Source organism: Solea solea, chromosome 4 (genome assembly GCF_958295425.1).
Source record: "Solea solea chromosome 4, fSolSol10.1, whole genome shotgun sequence".
In the NCBI taxonomy this organism is placed as follows: domain Eukaryota; kingdom Metazoa; phylum Chordata; class Actinopteri; order Pleuronectiformes; family Soleidae; genus Solea; species Solea solea.
In genome coordinates this window covers 22,483,442-22,499,854 of record NC_081137.1, presented here as the reverse complement: position 1 = coordinate 22,499,854, position 16,413 = coordinate 22,483,442, and the positions used below count along the sequence as shown (strand labels likewise).

Below are 16,413 nucleotides of genomic sequence, written 5' to 3'. Positions count from 1 at the left end.
GGCATTAAAAAAAAAAAGGTATAGCAACTCAAATTGTGACAGATTACAATTAGATATTTTACCATTATCGCTCAGCCTCTCTGTATATGCAGTGTTGTGTCCATATTAGAGCCGCAACTTATGATTATTACATAAAATGCCAGAAAATTTCGTTTTTGTCCACAAAACCAACATGATTCACTTTTAATGATTTCTTTGTTTTACAGAGCAAAGAAAATATTCACATTTAAGAAGCTGAAACAATCAGAAATCTTGTTTTAATTCGATGAATCGAGGCCTTGTTTCAGCTCCAGCACGTATGCTGTTGCTTCCTCTAGTATATTCTGAACTTGTGCGCTTTAGATTTGTGCAGGAAGTTGTGCAGAAACTCTTCTAAAGTACCCTCTGTCCATCTGTGTGTAAAAGCAGTCAGCCATGCATTGCACCTGTTTAAAGTCGCTGCCAAGGCCGCGTGTGTTCTGTTTGTTTGATCCCACAGATGCTTATAAGAAGCCGTTAATGTTTTGACAGCCAGCCCCTGATAGAAGTCTATTTTCAGGCCCGCGGTGGATAACGCTGTATCTGTGCACGTCTCGCCGCCGCTTGTCATGTGCGCTGATAGGTGCTACACCTGCTGTCGGTCTGTTTTCGAGGGTGTCAGTTTGATATCGCCGGTGTTTTGGCATAGTCCAAGTGTCAGAGACATAATTTACACGGTGCTGCTGAGGCATTCCACGCTCTAAACAAAGAGGCCATCTCTCAGAAGGCTTTGACTTTTTAACGACCGAGCACTCTCAGAAAATTGCACTTTTTTGCAGACTTCTGTGTGTGTGTGATATACTTTGCTTGAAAAGGCAGTAAAATATAGAGCAGAGGAGTTATCAGGTCTCTCAGATACTGGACTGGATCTGTACTGCCTTGGCTTTAATGCTTTGTGACTATTTTGTAATCCAGACAGGCAGAAATACTAATATAAAAAAGGGATAATGTACCTGATTTTCTGTATCAGCAGATATCCTTAACTCCTTCAACTTTAATAGTGTGTGTTGTTGAAATAGTTATTAATTATGATGTAATTGTCTAACCATCTCGCAGGACCTCCACTCCATCTACTGCCACCTCTACCACATGGACGTCCTCTCTCACCTCAGGGAACATCAGCTAAGGTGAGTCATTTTCTTTTACACCCCGTTCACACCCGATATTAACGTCAGTCCACACAAGTGAATATAACTGTTCACACGCACAGACACACTGGAGTTATGGAGCCGATCTCATCATCACTTTATCAGATCAACTCTACATGTGTGTGTATGTCATGTTTATGTTATTATGAGTGCTTGGGATTTTGCAAATGCCTTTTGGTACTGGGTCGGATTTTACTGTTGTTTAAATGTTGTTCTCAGGACATTCAGGCATCGGTGCTTATTACACGTTACACATACCACACATTTTTCAAATGTTCTGTTTTTGAAAGCAGGAATATGGTTGATTCAGTTCAGCTAGTGTAATTGTAAAAGTAATTGCTCTTCCCCTTGACAAGAAATGCCACATTTGGCGCTATTCCACCGGCTCGGCACGGCACGGCACGGCACGGCACGGCACGGCACGGCACGGTTAAGTTGCGTTTCTACTAGCATAGTACCTGGTACGAGGTACTTTTTTTTTTTTTAGTACATGCTCTGGTGAGGATCCAAGCGAGCTGAGGCGACACTATGCGTGACGTCGCTGGACTGCCGGCCACTGATTGGTCAGAGTGCCGTCACAGGAAGAGAAGTCTGTCAAGAATCAAGATGCCGAACAATGGCGCACTGTAGCTCAGTTAAAAAGACTTAACAATCCTAAAAATGTGGGTTAGTCTCCAACAATTACCAGGGAAATGTCTAAAATCTCTATATTTAACAGAGGAGTCTGGCGTATTTAGTGACAACACTGTCGATAGTGACCGAGTGTGTGCTCGGTCCTGGAGAAAGTACTGAACAAATAGTTTTAATGAACTGATTCTAATGATTCATTTACACTAAATGAACATAAACAACTGCTTTACACATCACTAGTCACTCGTTTTTGTGTGTCACGGCTCTTGTATGTCATGACTCCGCCCATGCTGAGTAGGTACTAGTGGAAAACCAACCTAAGCCTTGCCATGCCGAGGCGAGGCGAGGAGAGTGGAGCTGGGACCATAGGTGAAAAATGGGCAGACAAAAACATGTGTTTCGTATTCTTGGTTCTTGGTAGGAAATTATAAACTGAATCATAAGTCCTGCTGCCCAATGAGTTAATTTGAATTACACCAATTGTCTTCAGTAGATCAACATTCATATTCACTATCTCTGACCAGAGGAAATGAAATGTAGTCTGGGCTGCATGCAGAGAAGTGGTCGTAATAGCAGTAGTGGGTTACCTTAACACTGAGCTGACAGACAGTAATGACGGCGTCTGAAATGGTGAGAAAGTCTCGGGATGGATGTGTGATGTGTGTCAGAGCTGGAGATGTATGACACAAGTTAACATCTTTGTCGTTCTTTCTCAGGTCGATGTGTACCTCGGCGAGGTACGAGAGACTCGAGGCCAACCATATCCTGTTCTAGTGAGTACACGCTGCTCTCACACTGTTCCCCTCCTCCTCCTCCTCTCACGCTCGGCTCGTTAAAATTACATTATTATCAAAATAGCTTCATTCGCGTGGAAGTCATTCATTAGGAAAAGTCACAGTGTGTGCTGTTTGAATCATTTCCAAATTTGGTTTATAGCATTAACTCTTGCAAGGTCTTAACTCACTGCTTTCAAATATCTTGAATAGTGACCGTTGGCATTAAAACTTCAATTTAAAACATTGCAGGATTCTTTAAATAAGATTCTGCTCGTATCTCTACGACCTAATGCTCGCGGCTCATGTCGACAGATCCATTTCCAGCTTGTCATACCTTCTTTTCTGCCCGTCTGTCACAGAGAGTGGAGAAATGGAGTCTGAGGAACATTTTTTTTTATGTATAATTTTGAAATTGTAGAGAGAAATCAGTCAAGGGAAGGGAGGTAGAAAAAGAAATGAAGTGGGATGAATCATAATTGAGAGTCAAGTGGAAAGGCATCAGGGGTACGAGACGCTGAGAGATATTGAGTTGAAACGAGATTAGAAGAGAATTGGGGGGAAATGAGGAATAAAAGAAGGTACGTTAAAAAAAGAGAGAGAAGATGGAGCAGGGGAGAGAAGACAACAAAGAAAGAATGTACTAAGAAGGAAGTAGGCGGAAGAAAGGATAATATTTGAGTGAAGGGAAGAAGGTAGGACATGAAGGAAGTGTGAGAAGTGTTGTGGTGATGGATTATTGTCCTCCCTGCAATCACATTAGATACTCGGATGTTTAATTCAACATCCAGCACACACACACACACACACACACACACACACACACACACAAAAGCCACTGTTGTTTATCAAGGAAGAAGAGGTGATAACGTTACCGTCGTTCAATAATGCCTCGCTCCTTCCCACTGTGGTGTGTGTGTGTGTGTGTGTGTGTGTGTGTGTGTCTAATCTCCGCTCTTCAAACACTCCTCGTTTCTCCGTCTCTGTATTCTTGTCCAGTCACACGGACACAGATATGTTCCTCCTCTAACTGACCTCTTCATCATGGACCACTGTGTTTGGACTCAATATGAAGATTATTAGACTGGTGTTGAGGGTAAATGGATAAGATGCTGCATTCCTTTTATTAGTAAGACAGATGTTAATATCAGATCTGAACAGGGGCCATTGGGTCATTTTAATGCTCTGGTTGGTACTGTGTTTATTTTACAGTTTAACATGTTAACAGTTCCAAGATGGAGCATGGAGCTGAATCTTGGGGAATAACCATTCTGTTTTTTAAGAATAATGAGTTTTCATCTGCATGTTTAGAGACATTAAATGGAGGTAACTTAGATAAGAGAACGTCATGGTGGAAATCACTCAAGGTCACCTTACAGTAGATGATTTGAAAAAACAGAAAAGCACAAGAAAAACAAATAAAATACAGGCGATAAAAATAGAAATATCAAAGCTAAAATTTTGAGAACTTAAAACCACGCGAAAGCTAAAAAGGCAACATAGAAAGGGCCAACTTGGCATGACATGACGTGACACAAAAGAGAAATAAAAACTGACCTCACTCAATTATAAAATGTAAAAAATATAGTCCCAAAAAGGCGTTTTTAACAGACTGTAGTGTTAGTGTGTTATAGAGTCTCACACCACTGTGTTCTGTCTCTCTGGTTTAGCCCGGACAGCGTCGCTACCTGTTGGTACATCCTGCTCTCTGGATCGGTCTTCGTCAAGGAGCACATGTACCTGGCAAGATGTTGGTATGTACTAACACACAGTGACACACACACACACACACACACACACACACACACGTGCATCCTTTTTAAGTGCTCACTTTGAACAGGTGGTTGAGATTACAAATGAAAACAAACTATCTTGTTAGAGTTGTGTGTGTGTGTCGACAGCCTGTCATAGAGTGGATCGGTGAGGCAGACATGACAGCTGAGTTGTCGGAGCACATGCTTGGTTCAGCTCACAGCTGCAGGTCACTCCTCGACTGTCATTTCTTCTGTTTTCTTATTTATTCCGAAAAAATATTACAAAAAAAACAGTTTTTCCTGACGTGGGGGTGATATTGAACCGGGCATAGTGACTCCCTGCAGCCTCTGAAGACGAGACACTTGAGTTGCATTAATCAATGTATTTGTCAGACGCTGTCTTTTATCATCAGGCTCTCAGAGTCGTCAGAAAAGTAGCCCCTGTGTTGTTTCCTAATGAATCATTACCACAGGAGATCAATACGCGTCCCTCCATCCTCCCCACACCCACAGAATCCCCACCAAATACCTCACAAAATACCTTAAACGGTGATATTGCACTTGTTTAAACACTGGAATTGATTTGAACAGGGAAGTCTGTAGCAGAATTTGCTCAAGGTCAGCGCTCACTCAACAACAATGTTCATCCTTCCTCTGCTGCTGCTGCTGCTGCTGTTGTTGTTGTTGTCGGTGTGAGACTGAAGCATTGTATGCCAGAAAAGGAAGTGGTCGTGGAAGTCAGGTACTTTTTGTCTATTAAATAAAAATATATACGACACCTCTAACCCCCTGGCCACAAGAGAGAGAGAACGATGCCTCAGACTCTGACGTATATTCTCATTTTCTGGGTTCCTGGTGGTCTTGGAGTTTCGGCACGGTTAAGTTCACTAGCATAGAACCTGCTCTGGCGAGGTTCCAAGCCAGCTGAGTAGGTCGTCAGACTTGAGTAGGTGCTATTTTTGTAGTGGAAAACCAACCTGTGCCGTGCCGTGCCGTGCCGTGCCGTGCCATGCCGGGACCATAGTGGTCCCTCTGTATAGATTTCTGTATAGATTTTTATTTGAGGTCTACTTTTATACTTTTATACTTTTATATTTATACTTAAGTTTGTGTCTGTGCTCCTACAACTGACTCGTAGAACCCGCACAAGATTTCCAATGTGCCTGGACTATCTGTTTAAGCACAAATGGCAAATAAAAACCTTGAACCTTGAACCTTGAACCTTGAAAAGACCATTACAGGAAGCATCTTCTGGCTTGGAGTCATGGAAAATCGTGGAATCACTTTAGTGGAACAGAATGAAATAATGCAAATGCAAAAATTCTTTTGACTGTGTTCCGTTTTCATAGACTGTTTTATTTTGTTTTCAGTAACAGCGAGGTAGGAGTCTGGGCTGTGTCGAGATAAAACAGTCAGTTTTATGTTTTGTCACAATATATATGGACTAATAATGTGACTGATTGCAGGGCCGGAATTAATTCAATATTGGAGAATTGGAATTTATGTTGGGATACATTTACTTCAAAATAAACTCCTTATTTGTTTCTGTATTTGACAATAGTGAACTTGTACCTCGCTCTTTCCTCAGTGTCAGTCATGATAACATGATTGGAACTATGAGTGAAATGGAACGTGACAGTAGCTTCAGTCGCTTTGTCGTGACGACTGATCCTTTACAGACTTTACAGAGATAACAGTAGCCGGTGTGTGGTTGAGGTAGTTTATCCAGCAACAACAGCACAGAGCACCAAGTGATCAACTGGATAAAAAAAAAACTAGTTGGCCAACTATTAGTAACCTCAGGGCAGTTTGGACTGTGTGTGTGTGTGTGTAGCCATTCCAGTATGGGTCAGTTGATAACAGAGTGGGATGGGGGAGGGTTGTGTAGTAGTGTGTACGCCTGTGTTGGAGTACTAGTAGCAACAGGGGGGCTTGGACAGGGTCACAGAGAGAGCTAATGGGGGGAATGATGTGCATACGTGTGTGTGTGTGTGTGGAATGCGGAACCCCCTGTCAGAACAGTGGCTGGCCATGTGTTCCTGAGCAGCCTGCCCACTTGGAGCCCAGCAGCACATCCAGGCAGGAAATGAGCAGGCTACACACTCACACACACACACTTCCCTGGAGCCAGCAGACAGACAGACAGACAGACAGACAGACAGAACAGGGCAGAGCGGGAGAGAACACACACTCCTCCCTCACTTAAAGACAAACTAAAAGGCTGACTGACAGTTTTGTTACTTCTGCTTTCTGAAGAAAACTTTTCACTTGTTAATATTCTCTGGAGCACACAACAAACAACACTTGGATCTTAAAAGGAAACAACCTGGATAACTGGAATATTCCACTTTCCCCCCTGATTCCTCCTTGTGGATAATAACATGCTGGTTATAATTTCACCTACAAGGAATCCAAAGACGTGGACCCTCAGCATTCCTGTTCCTGGTCAGTGATCTTATCGTATGATATTTGTCGCTTTTTCACGTCTTGTCGTTGTTTTAGTGGCACGACCATTTTTCAAAACTCCCTCTCTCCCTCGTTCTGTGTGCATTCTTCAATGCTGCATGGTCCCATTTCCTGCCTGCCATCGTTTAACCAGCTCCACAGCCCAGGAATTCCCCATGGCACTGTGGCAGGAAAGCTTTTAACAGAGCTGGGGCCTCAGCGCTCAGGAAAAAGTCGCCGTTAAAACTTCTGTGTGTGTCGTTGGTCTTTATCTACAAATGACTATCTTGAAGAGCAGCAGGCGTCTCTTTCACTCTTTTATGTTACGTTGAATTCATGATTTGATGAAGAGCGACAGAAACATATCTCTGTGTGTTTATTATAAATGAGTTTGAATCCTTTACTTCCTTTTACCTTTTGCATCTTATTCCTCATGGTTTGTCAGGATCTTGTTGGAGAAAGGACAGATTTTTAAGAATGGGGAACAATGAATGAAAGTACTTTGAGTCACATGATCACTGGAGTTTAGTCGCAGCTGTCACTTTTGCTCTGTTTTGCTCAACTGATCCCACGTTTATAATGTGCCATAAGGTTTTTCCTTTTAAAAGACCCTGTTTCATCAGTACTTGGAGTCTGTCTGGTTGATTTTGAAGTGTTTATATGTGCTGGTGGTCTGTCTGTAGCATTCACTGCTCTGTGTGTGTGTGTGTGTGTGTGAGTCAGCGCGGTCAGCATTAGCCGACCAGACACTAAAACTGGGAGGAAGGAAGTTTTGGGCTTTGACAAAGTAAGAATAGAGCGTGTCTGCGTCAGATTGTGGTCTGCAGTTCTCTCGCTCTCTCTTTGTTGTTGGTCATTATTGCCATGGAAACGGCAGCTAAATGAGCATCCTCCAGAGTTGAGAGCAAAGTGTACAGTTCGTGTGTGTGTGTGTGTTGTTTTAACACAGCAGGACTCTTTTTTTTGTCTTTTTGTTGAACGACAGGTTTGTTCACGATTATTTCCACCAGTGGCAGTGAAATAGTAAACATTTTACATTAGCAGCACATTATTTATTCGTTTTTATGAATCCCAAACAAACATAATAGCCTAATAAACAAATGAACTTGGGAAATCACAGTCTGCTTTCCACCAGATTAACAATCAGAGAGAGAAGCTGCTTTTCCTGAGAAACTGTCTTATTTCTGCCTTCATTCCATGTACTCAAAATGTACATCACACAAAAATGACAATAGAAAAGAAGCAGATTAATACATTTTTATCTCTTAACCCTTTAACATCTAACCCTCAAAATGTCTTTTGTGCTTAATTTAACCATAAAAGGCCCAGAAAATGTCCTGTAACTAATTGCTTTTGTCCATTATTCCAGAAGAGCATCCAGTATCTGGCAGATACTTACAATTTACTGCATGTTAAAATACTGTTTTAACAATTTAAAATGGTTTATTTAGAAAAGCACTGCAGTTGTAAAGAAATAGGAACAGTATGAAACATATTTACAATACAATTTTTGTCTCTCAATGTGCAAAAAAACAGCCAAAAAAATCGGAACTACTGTATGTACAGGTGTTCTTCCAACTCTCTCCTCTCTGGCGGACAAAGACACTGATTCTCCAGCTTCATTGAAACAGCACGAGTGAAATTACCGTAATTACCACACGTCGGCTTGACATGCAACTTCTCAGCTTTCAGAAACCGTTGGAGTTTTTCTGAGAGCGCAAACCGCTGCGTAACTACGGGAAATGCAAAGTGTGCTCGTGTCGACAGCGATACACAGACTTAATTTAAGGGTTAAATTATGTTATATAGAAACCATATTTAAAGAATAGCCTTACAAATCAAAAGCATCTTTTTAAATTTAGTGAAATTTAAGCTCATTTTTCTTTGCCCTTAAGTCAATATTACTATTTTGGTCACGTCTCTGGATTTCTCTGGAAGATACCTCAGAGTATGTGTGTGTGTGTGTGGCCTTAGTTTCCGTGCCGGCTGTCATGCTTTATTGCCCAGGGTGCTGCAGCTGTTACTGGACCGGGGTCTGAACCTGTTCTCCCCTTTGCCAACAACTTGTTTCCGCCATGAGAAGAAGGCAGAGATATCATCACCTGCTGGAATCCAGCGCAGGCAGCGCTTCAGTGCCGTGGGAAGCTGTCGCTCGCTGCACCTACACTTAGTCACACATGTGTGACATCTGTGAGACTTTGTATCGCACTTTTCATGCAGTGAGACGCAGAAAAGACTTAAAACAGCAGGACAATTTGAAATAAGTAAAAGGACACACTGCTTAAAGCTGACAAAAATGACCTCCTTTTCCCTTTTAAAACTCAAACTGGACCTCCTAAAGATAGAAACACAAGTGCACATGTAGCAGGAGGCTGTGTTGTGCTGACAGGGAGCATGCGTCTCGCCTCAGTGGAGTATGGAGAGATCTGTCAGAGTTGGGCTGACCTCCATGTTAAGGGCTCTGACAAGGAAACTGCATATCTCCCAGGAAAACCCTTAAAATCCAAGCATGCTTGGATAGCGTATGTATGGGTTTTCTTGAATGATTACAATCCAGAATATTAGAAGAAACTTTAGCACGGCAGCACCTTGGTTTAATGTTATTGACTAATTTGTGTATTTAAAGTTACGAGATAAACAAATAATGACAGGATTCCTGCGGCGCAGCTCCCTCAGTGATGATTCACAGATGACGGTAAACCCCTCGCAGCTCAAAGGAGTGTTTGTTGCAGCCGACGCTGGCCTCTCACCTCAGTGTAGGGAGAGAGAGGAGGAAATGCAGAATTACTCCAGTGGGGGGCAATGAAATATCACACGATGAAAACATTGAGATGTGACTTAAAAAGACACACACGTTGTGTTAAAGTCCCACAGTGTGGCTCCATCTTATCTTTAAAATGTCCACTTAAGCCATAGACTCCAAGCATATAGCATATAAAACTCTGTAGACCGCGTTCTTTGTTTTTACTGTTTACTGAAACTTTCTTCTGTCATACAAAAGCGCATGATACAGTAAGTACAATAAATGTAAAAATAACGGTCAAACACTAGTGTGCTCTCAAGGCTCCACAGCTTCAACTAAAATCTAATGAGCACAGACAAGCCTGTTCACTGCACGGCCAATCAGAGGCCAGGGCTGACTGCAGTGATTAACAACCTCAATTAAGCACGATACAAAGAAACTGTGGAGTCACTTGTTCTTAACGGAGCAAAAGACACAGCTATTCTGTCACAACAGTCAGTGCTGGAGATAATATTGAACCAAAATCAGCGTCCAAGTCATAACGGCTGTCACTGAATTCACTTCACGTTGTACATTCAGTAGATGATTTTGAAAACCCAAAAGGTCTACAGCAGTCTTGCCTGATTTCCTCTGCTGTATTTCAGTATTTCAGCACAAACAGTCCTGTCGTCACGTGTATCTTAGCCAATAATTTGCTGTGCTCAATCATTTTTAGCAGATGTGTGAAGCTAAAGGAGAGGAAACTCAAGAGAGCCTTGAGTTTGACACCTGTGCTCTACGTGGATTCATTGCTCACCTTATTTCAGGAATTTTCTATCCAAAAAAGTGTGGATACACACAATATATTTGGGTTCTCGTGGCAGTGAGTTATCATATAAATAAATTCACATCTAATTGGGATCCTACTTCAGCCGCAGTGAGCAATGGTGGAGACGTGCTGTAGTTATTATCTTTCTTCAACTCCGGTGACTCACAGGATGAAACACACCGTGAATCATAACACATTATGAAGATGGACTTTAATCCGAGCTCTAAATCAAGAGGCTGAGGTTGTCAGAATGGTGTCTGCAGCGGTACGCCATGACGGGAAAGTTTGCTGCATTAAATACGTTCCAACAAGCCGTGTGTGTCAGAACACAAGATGAAAGCACATGTTGAAGAAGAAAAGGGAAAAGCAGGAACAAATAAAATGGGACTGGACAGTAACGGGGGGGGAGAAATTTATGAATGAAACTGGCTCTGAGAAGAACTGAGGAATGAAAAGAGAAAAAAATAATCAGACAATAAATGAAGAATAAAGACAACCAGAGGGAAAGAGAGTGAAAGTTAGCTCAGCTCAGCTCAGCCACCATAATTAAAACCAGCCGTCCCCTCTGGTCCTTAAACAACGCTGAGTCGCCACTTTCAGGCACGAGGTGTGTTCACAGCCAAGTGTGTTCTCGGAGAACACGAACACACCGCTGAGCTTATATCGCTGTGACATACACGTGTGGGACAGTTCATGTGCCTTATTACCATATTATGCTGATATTCATATTGGAGATCATTCTTTGTGCCTTTTATTTGAATCACCTTCTGAAGTTGTAACATCTGTTTTCTCTTTTGTCAACAATAGAGTAAGTTGATATTCAGGGATAATAACAGTCATTTATTGCCGTCATTCGCCCCAGCACACAAACATCATGGTGAAGCTCAAATCTTCTGTTTTCCTCTTCCTTTTAGGGAAAGAAAATCTAAACGTAATAATTGCTATGAATTAGTTTTCGCAATCCGTAAACCATTTCGAGGAAAATGTTTGGCTTCTGTTCTGCCTTTTTTTTTTTTTTGGACTGTCAGCAGATACATTCCCAGGACGTCATGCCGAATCACCGTGTGATAAGAAGAGAGCAAACAGACCCACATGGTCTCGGTGTAGAATCAGCTGTTCTCGTCTCCCGCCCGACACAGTCCGACTGACGGCAGCTGAACCTGTGAAGCCTGAAAAGTCACACTGTGCACCAACCTTTTTACTGCTAATGCAGATGCACGGGGCTTAAATTAACTTCAGTTGTTTTTTTCTTGTGTGCACACCCTGTGTTTTATAGAATAATCAAACAGTAGAATCAGTCTGTTTGGATTAGGGCTGAAATGATTACTTGACGAATGAATCGATTATTTTCTGCTTTCTTTGCTCTATATAACAAAGAAATCATTAAAACCGAATCATTTCATTTGTGGAGACATTTGAGAACCTCATCGTTTACAGGTTTGATAAACACAGATCAATGTTTTTTCAACATTCTCTGACATTTCATGGACCGCACAATTACTCCATTATGAAAACTATCGTTAGTTGAGTTCATTTCTTATTCAAAAAGTATTTTGCCAAGGTTTTAAAACCAAAACAACACTTGGTAAATGGACATTAGAATCAAACTTCATTCTTTATTCTAGTATGCTTTAAAGTAGCTCTGACCCAGCTCGGCTCACTTCTTTCTAAAAGGTCCAGTGTGTGTAAGATTAGTGACATTGAATGTGCAGTAACCCTCGTATACCAGAAGGGACACCATTCATCTTTTTGGCGTGTTTCCACTGGCTCCACTCGCCTTGGCACGGCACATTTATTGTTAGTTAGTTTTTTTGTTATTTAGCGGTTCCAAGGTCGTCCGACACAAGAGTCAAGCCGAACAATGCCGAACTGTCGTTCAGTTAAAAAGACTTAAGAATCCTAAAAACTGAGGTTAATCTCCAACAATTACCAGGGAAATGTCTAAAATCTCAATATTTAACAGAGGAGTCTGGTGTTATTTCAGACCAGTGACTGTGTCACTGTGTGCTCCGCTCAGGGAGGAAGTACCGAACAAATATGTATCGAAAATGTAAACTGCATGTATGACCTTCAACACAAAGGCTGTGTGTAGAGTTACATTTAATATCGGCCATCACAGTTGGTCGAGTATTGACTGTGATTGTCGCCTCTGTGTGGACTTCTTTGTCGACGACAAAGCCTTATTGATCTCCAAACTGCAGCAGTCCGGCGGTCGAGTTCTCCCGCTCTCGTACCTACAGAGCCACGAGAGAGAGGCTCTTCCGTACCGGACCTCAGTCTTAGGTTCCCTGTTTAATGCGTCCTTGTGTCTCTCACCTGAGTTCATTCAGTCTCACGATGACGACGCAGATATGGAGTGTTTCCTGAGGTCGTGTTAAAAATGTGTCAGCTGCTGTTTCGTGGTACGTCGTGGCAACATCTGTCTTACTGCATAACATGTTATTTAAGATGGATTAATCCCTCAGAGGGTCATTTTAAACTGACAAAGCAGCAAAAAGTGTAGTCGCTCACAACAGATGTGGGCTTCGTGTACGAGGTGTTACCCCCGAGTCATTTGCATGAAGAACAATGGTTCACACTTTATATTAAGGTACACATATTCACCATTCACTAGGTGCTTACTATCATGCATATAAGTAGCATACTAGCCCTTTATTAGTAATTATTAAGCACCTATTAACACCTTATTTTACATCTATTACGACATGAAATAAGATTTTTCCTGCAATGAACTCCTAATTATCACTTGTTGACTGTAAATTAATGCATTGTTAATTACTAATAAAGGGCTAGTATGCTACTTCTGTGCATGTACTGTACCGTAATATAATGTGTTACCAAACATTGATATGTAGGTTTTGTATATTTGCACCTGTGCCATTATATATTATATTTTATTCTCGGTCTTGATTTACTTTTACGTTTCAGGTACACAGATTCTTTGTTGGCACACACAGACTTCTGCTGTTAATTTAATTTTAATCACTGAACGTCTCAGTTCTGCGACAAATGCAATTTGAGAATCTGGTGATAATACTTATCCGACCTGTTTGTGTTTGTGTGTTCTTCTCTGCAGCTTTGGCAAGCAGCTCGGGGGCAGGCGAGGCTGTGAATGCATCACTTTGGAGCCGTCAGAAATGATTGTGGTGGGTATTAATACTAAGTCTCTCTCCCTCTCAAGCCGCCTTCCCTTTTGTCTTTATGTCCTTTTATGATTTTATTCATTGCATCTAAGTTAAGTTGATGTCTGTGTGTTACACGTTCACCCCCTGCACACCCCGGTTCTCCTCCTCCTCCTCCTTATTTATCTCTGCCTTCCTCCTCCTATGTGGCCTTATACAATCCCCCTCCTTCTTCCTATTCACTGAAATCAATGCTACTTGAGAACACGCTGTGCCCGGAGTGGACGACCATAATAAGTCATATCCGAGACAAACTGACGAATCAGGTCATTGCTGAAGTCTTAATGAAGTGTTAAGAACAGTCTTGACGCCTTTGGGTCACATTATTTGAAAGTTTGACTGTGAATAATGGACATCTGACACTGAAATACAGTATGTCATGCAGCATATAGTCTGGATTACACAACTGCAAATGTGGAAGTGGGGAAAGTAGAGAAGGGAAATGAGTAACAGTCTGAATTTTTCATTCATCAAACCCATCCAGAGAAATAAGGACCTTCAGCCACTAAACTCTGGAACCAACCGTTCCTTTTTTGCACATTGCGAAACAACCTTGTCTAAAGCACCGTGACAAATAGATTTGATTTACAACAGCGCGGTGTCAAAGCGTCAGCTGTGCGCTCTCCCTCATTCACCCACGTTTCTTTGCTTAAACATCGCTCCTCAAATCCCCGTACCGTGCTTTTTGTTTGTCCTCGTGTCGGCAGAGTTGTGATTCGTCAGCCGAGGTCAAGGCTGCTGCTGCAAACTCCACACTGACAGTTGCAGAGACACGAGAACATACAGTAAGGAAAGAGGGTTCTAATAGTAAGGTGTGCTTTCTGCACGGCATGCAATCGTGAACTACCCCCTGTGGGTCCATTCAGAGGCTATTGCTGCTGCAGGAGGAGAGGGGAGCGGTGGGTATTGATGATCTTCCAGCTTCGATCGTGCAATGCTGTGTGAATGTGAAGTTGTTTTAGTGTAGAGAAACAGTCAGCCGTGCAGCTCAGGAGCAAAAGAAACAAGATTTTTAAGGAAAGAAAAACAAATATTACACGTCTTAATTCAATTTGCCTGTGTTTAAAAGAAGAAATTAGAGATTTTGGTAGCGATAGAGAAAGAAAAATAATATCTACCAGCAGTCATAAAGCAGAGGATTGTTTATTTTTTGCATCTATAAACCATCAGGTTTGTGCAAAGTAAAAACAAAGGGTTGCAAAACTACACAACTCACAGAACGCATGTCTTTTTTTAATTCCAAAATAACTCGATTAATTGATTATTAATCAATTACTAAATGAATCGTCAACTCTTTCAATAATCGATGAATCGGTTTGAAGCTTTTTTTCATGATTAAAACATGATTTCTGATTGTTTCAGCTTCTTAAATGTGAATATTTTCTGGTTTTAAATCATTAAAACATCATTATTTGCGGGTTTGGCAAACACTGATCAAGATTTTTTAACATTTCTGACATTGTATGGCCCAAACAAGCACCCGATGAATCGAGAAAACTATTCATAATCGACAGATGGAAATAATCGTTAGGTTGTACTAGACAATTTTCAGGCAAAAAAACACTAAAACTGCCTCCTTCTGCTTTTCTACATGCTGGAATTTGCTGCATCGAGGATTCAGTTTATTATATAAAGTATATCATTCGCAATCTACAAATTGTGTGCAGTTTTAGGTTTTTGTGCATAGATTTGGCCGTCGCCACTGAGTTGGAGACGTAAATGAAATAATAAAGTGCTGCAGCAGCTGCTTCTTTCTCTTATTTGGAACACTCGCAGAATAAGACGACGTTCAGGTATCGATCTGCAGCACTCCGCAACTGAAAGGTTTAAAAAAAAGAACGACAAAGAACATATTATACAATATCGCCTCTTTTTCCAACGTCGGAGGAAAATCACATGAAATGATAAAGAACCTGTGTGTGGAGTGTAAATCAACACTCACATGCCTGCACACACACACACACACACACACACACACACAGAGTGGAAGGGACTGCGGTTTTAGCCACACTGCAATGCAGCCAGTCAGCTAATGGGCACCATGGGAATAGCAGAGGGAGTGTAACTTGTGGCTGTTGTCATGACTCTGGTCACAGGATGGACAGGAGTGACATTCATCGAGTAACAGGGTAGTTGTTGTGTTGTGTGTGTGTGTGACTGTGGGTGACTGTGGGAATAGAGGGGAGAGTGTGTGGGTGTGGAAGTCAGTCGTGGGAAAAGGGGGAGAAAGAAACGTTTGGAGCAGAAATATGTCGTCTATAACATATGTAAGAGGACGTGGAGCTCGTCATGACAGCGTATTTAGATTAGAGCTGAAACAATTACTCGATTAATCGATTATTAATCGGTTTGAAGCTTTTTCCGTGATTAAAACGAGATTTCTGATCGTTTCAGCGTCTTAAATGTGAATATTTTCTTCATTTGTTTGCTCAAGATAACAAAGAAATCATTAAAAAGTCAATCATTTTGGTTTGTGGACAAAAACTAGATCGTCATTTCCACGTTTGACAAACACTGATCTTTTTTTTTTATCTCTTTCTGACATTTTATGGACCAAACGATTACTCGATTATGAAAATAATAATTAGTTGCAGCTCTACCCGAGTTCATTTCTTATTGTAAAGTGTTTTGCCAAGGTTTTAAAACCAAAACAACACTTGGTAAATGGACGTTTAGCATTCTCGCAGCTTCCAGTACTGCATCAAACTTCATTCTTTAATATGCAAAAAGCAAATCAAAACTGTTTTTCTTCGATTTCGAAAGTATTCGTTAGTTGCAGCTCTAATTTAGATGGACATGAGATACTAATTAAGTTCATACTTTATCAATTTTCTACATCGGTGGAGAAATTGTCGTCCGCTAAAGTTGTTCTTATTTAGAATAAGAGAGTTACAGTTACATCTGTGATCTCT

General features: G+C 41.4%; 1 protein-coding gene across 7 annotated transcripts in view; it reads left to right on the top strand.

Moving 5' to 3' along the window:
• LOC131458146 (rap guanine nucleotide exchange factor 6-like) overlaps window positions 1–16,413 on the top strand; it is a 103,779-nt gene that overhangs the window by 25,943 nt on the left and 61,423 nt on the right. For 6 of the 7 annotated variants that reach the window (XM_058626924.1, XM_058626922.1, XM_058626928.1 and 3 more), the window contains 4 exons: window positions 1,075–1,145; window positions 2,513–2,569; window positions 4,240–4,323; window positions 13,396–13,465. In XM_058626924.1, the coding sequence (XP_058482907.1) occupies window positions 1,075–1,145; window positions 2,513–2,569; window positions 4,240–4,323; window positions 13,396–13,465 (282 nt within the window). Of the gene's footprint in view, window positions 1–1,074; window positions 1,146–2,512; window positions 2,570–4,239; window positions 4,324–6,501; window positions 6,769–13,395; window positions 13,466–16,413 lie in introns of those variants that run through there. The other variant, XM_058626929.1, reaches the window with a different exon arrangement.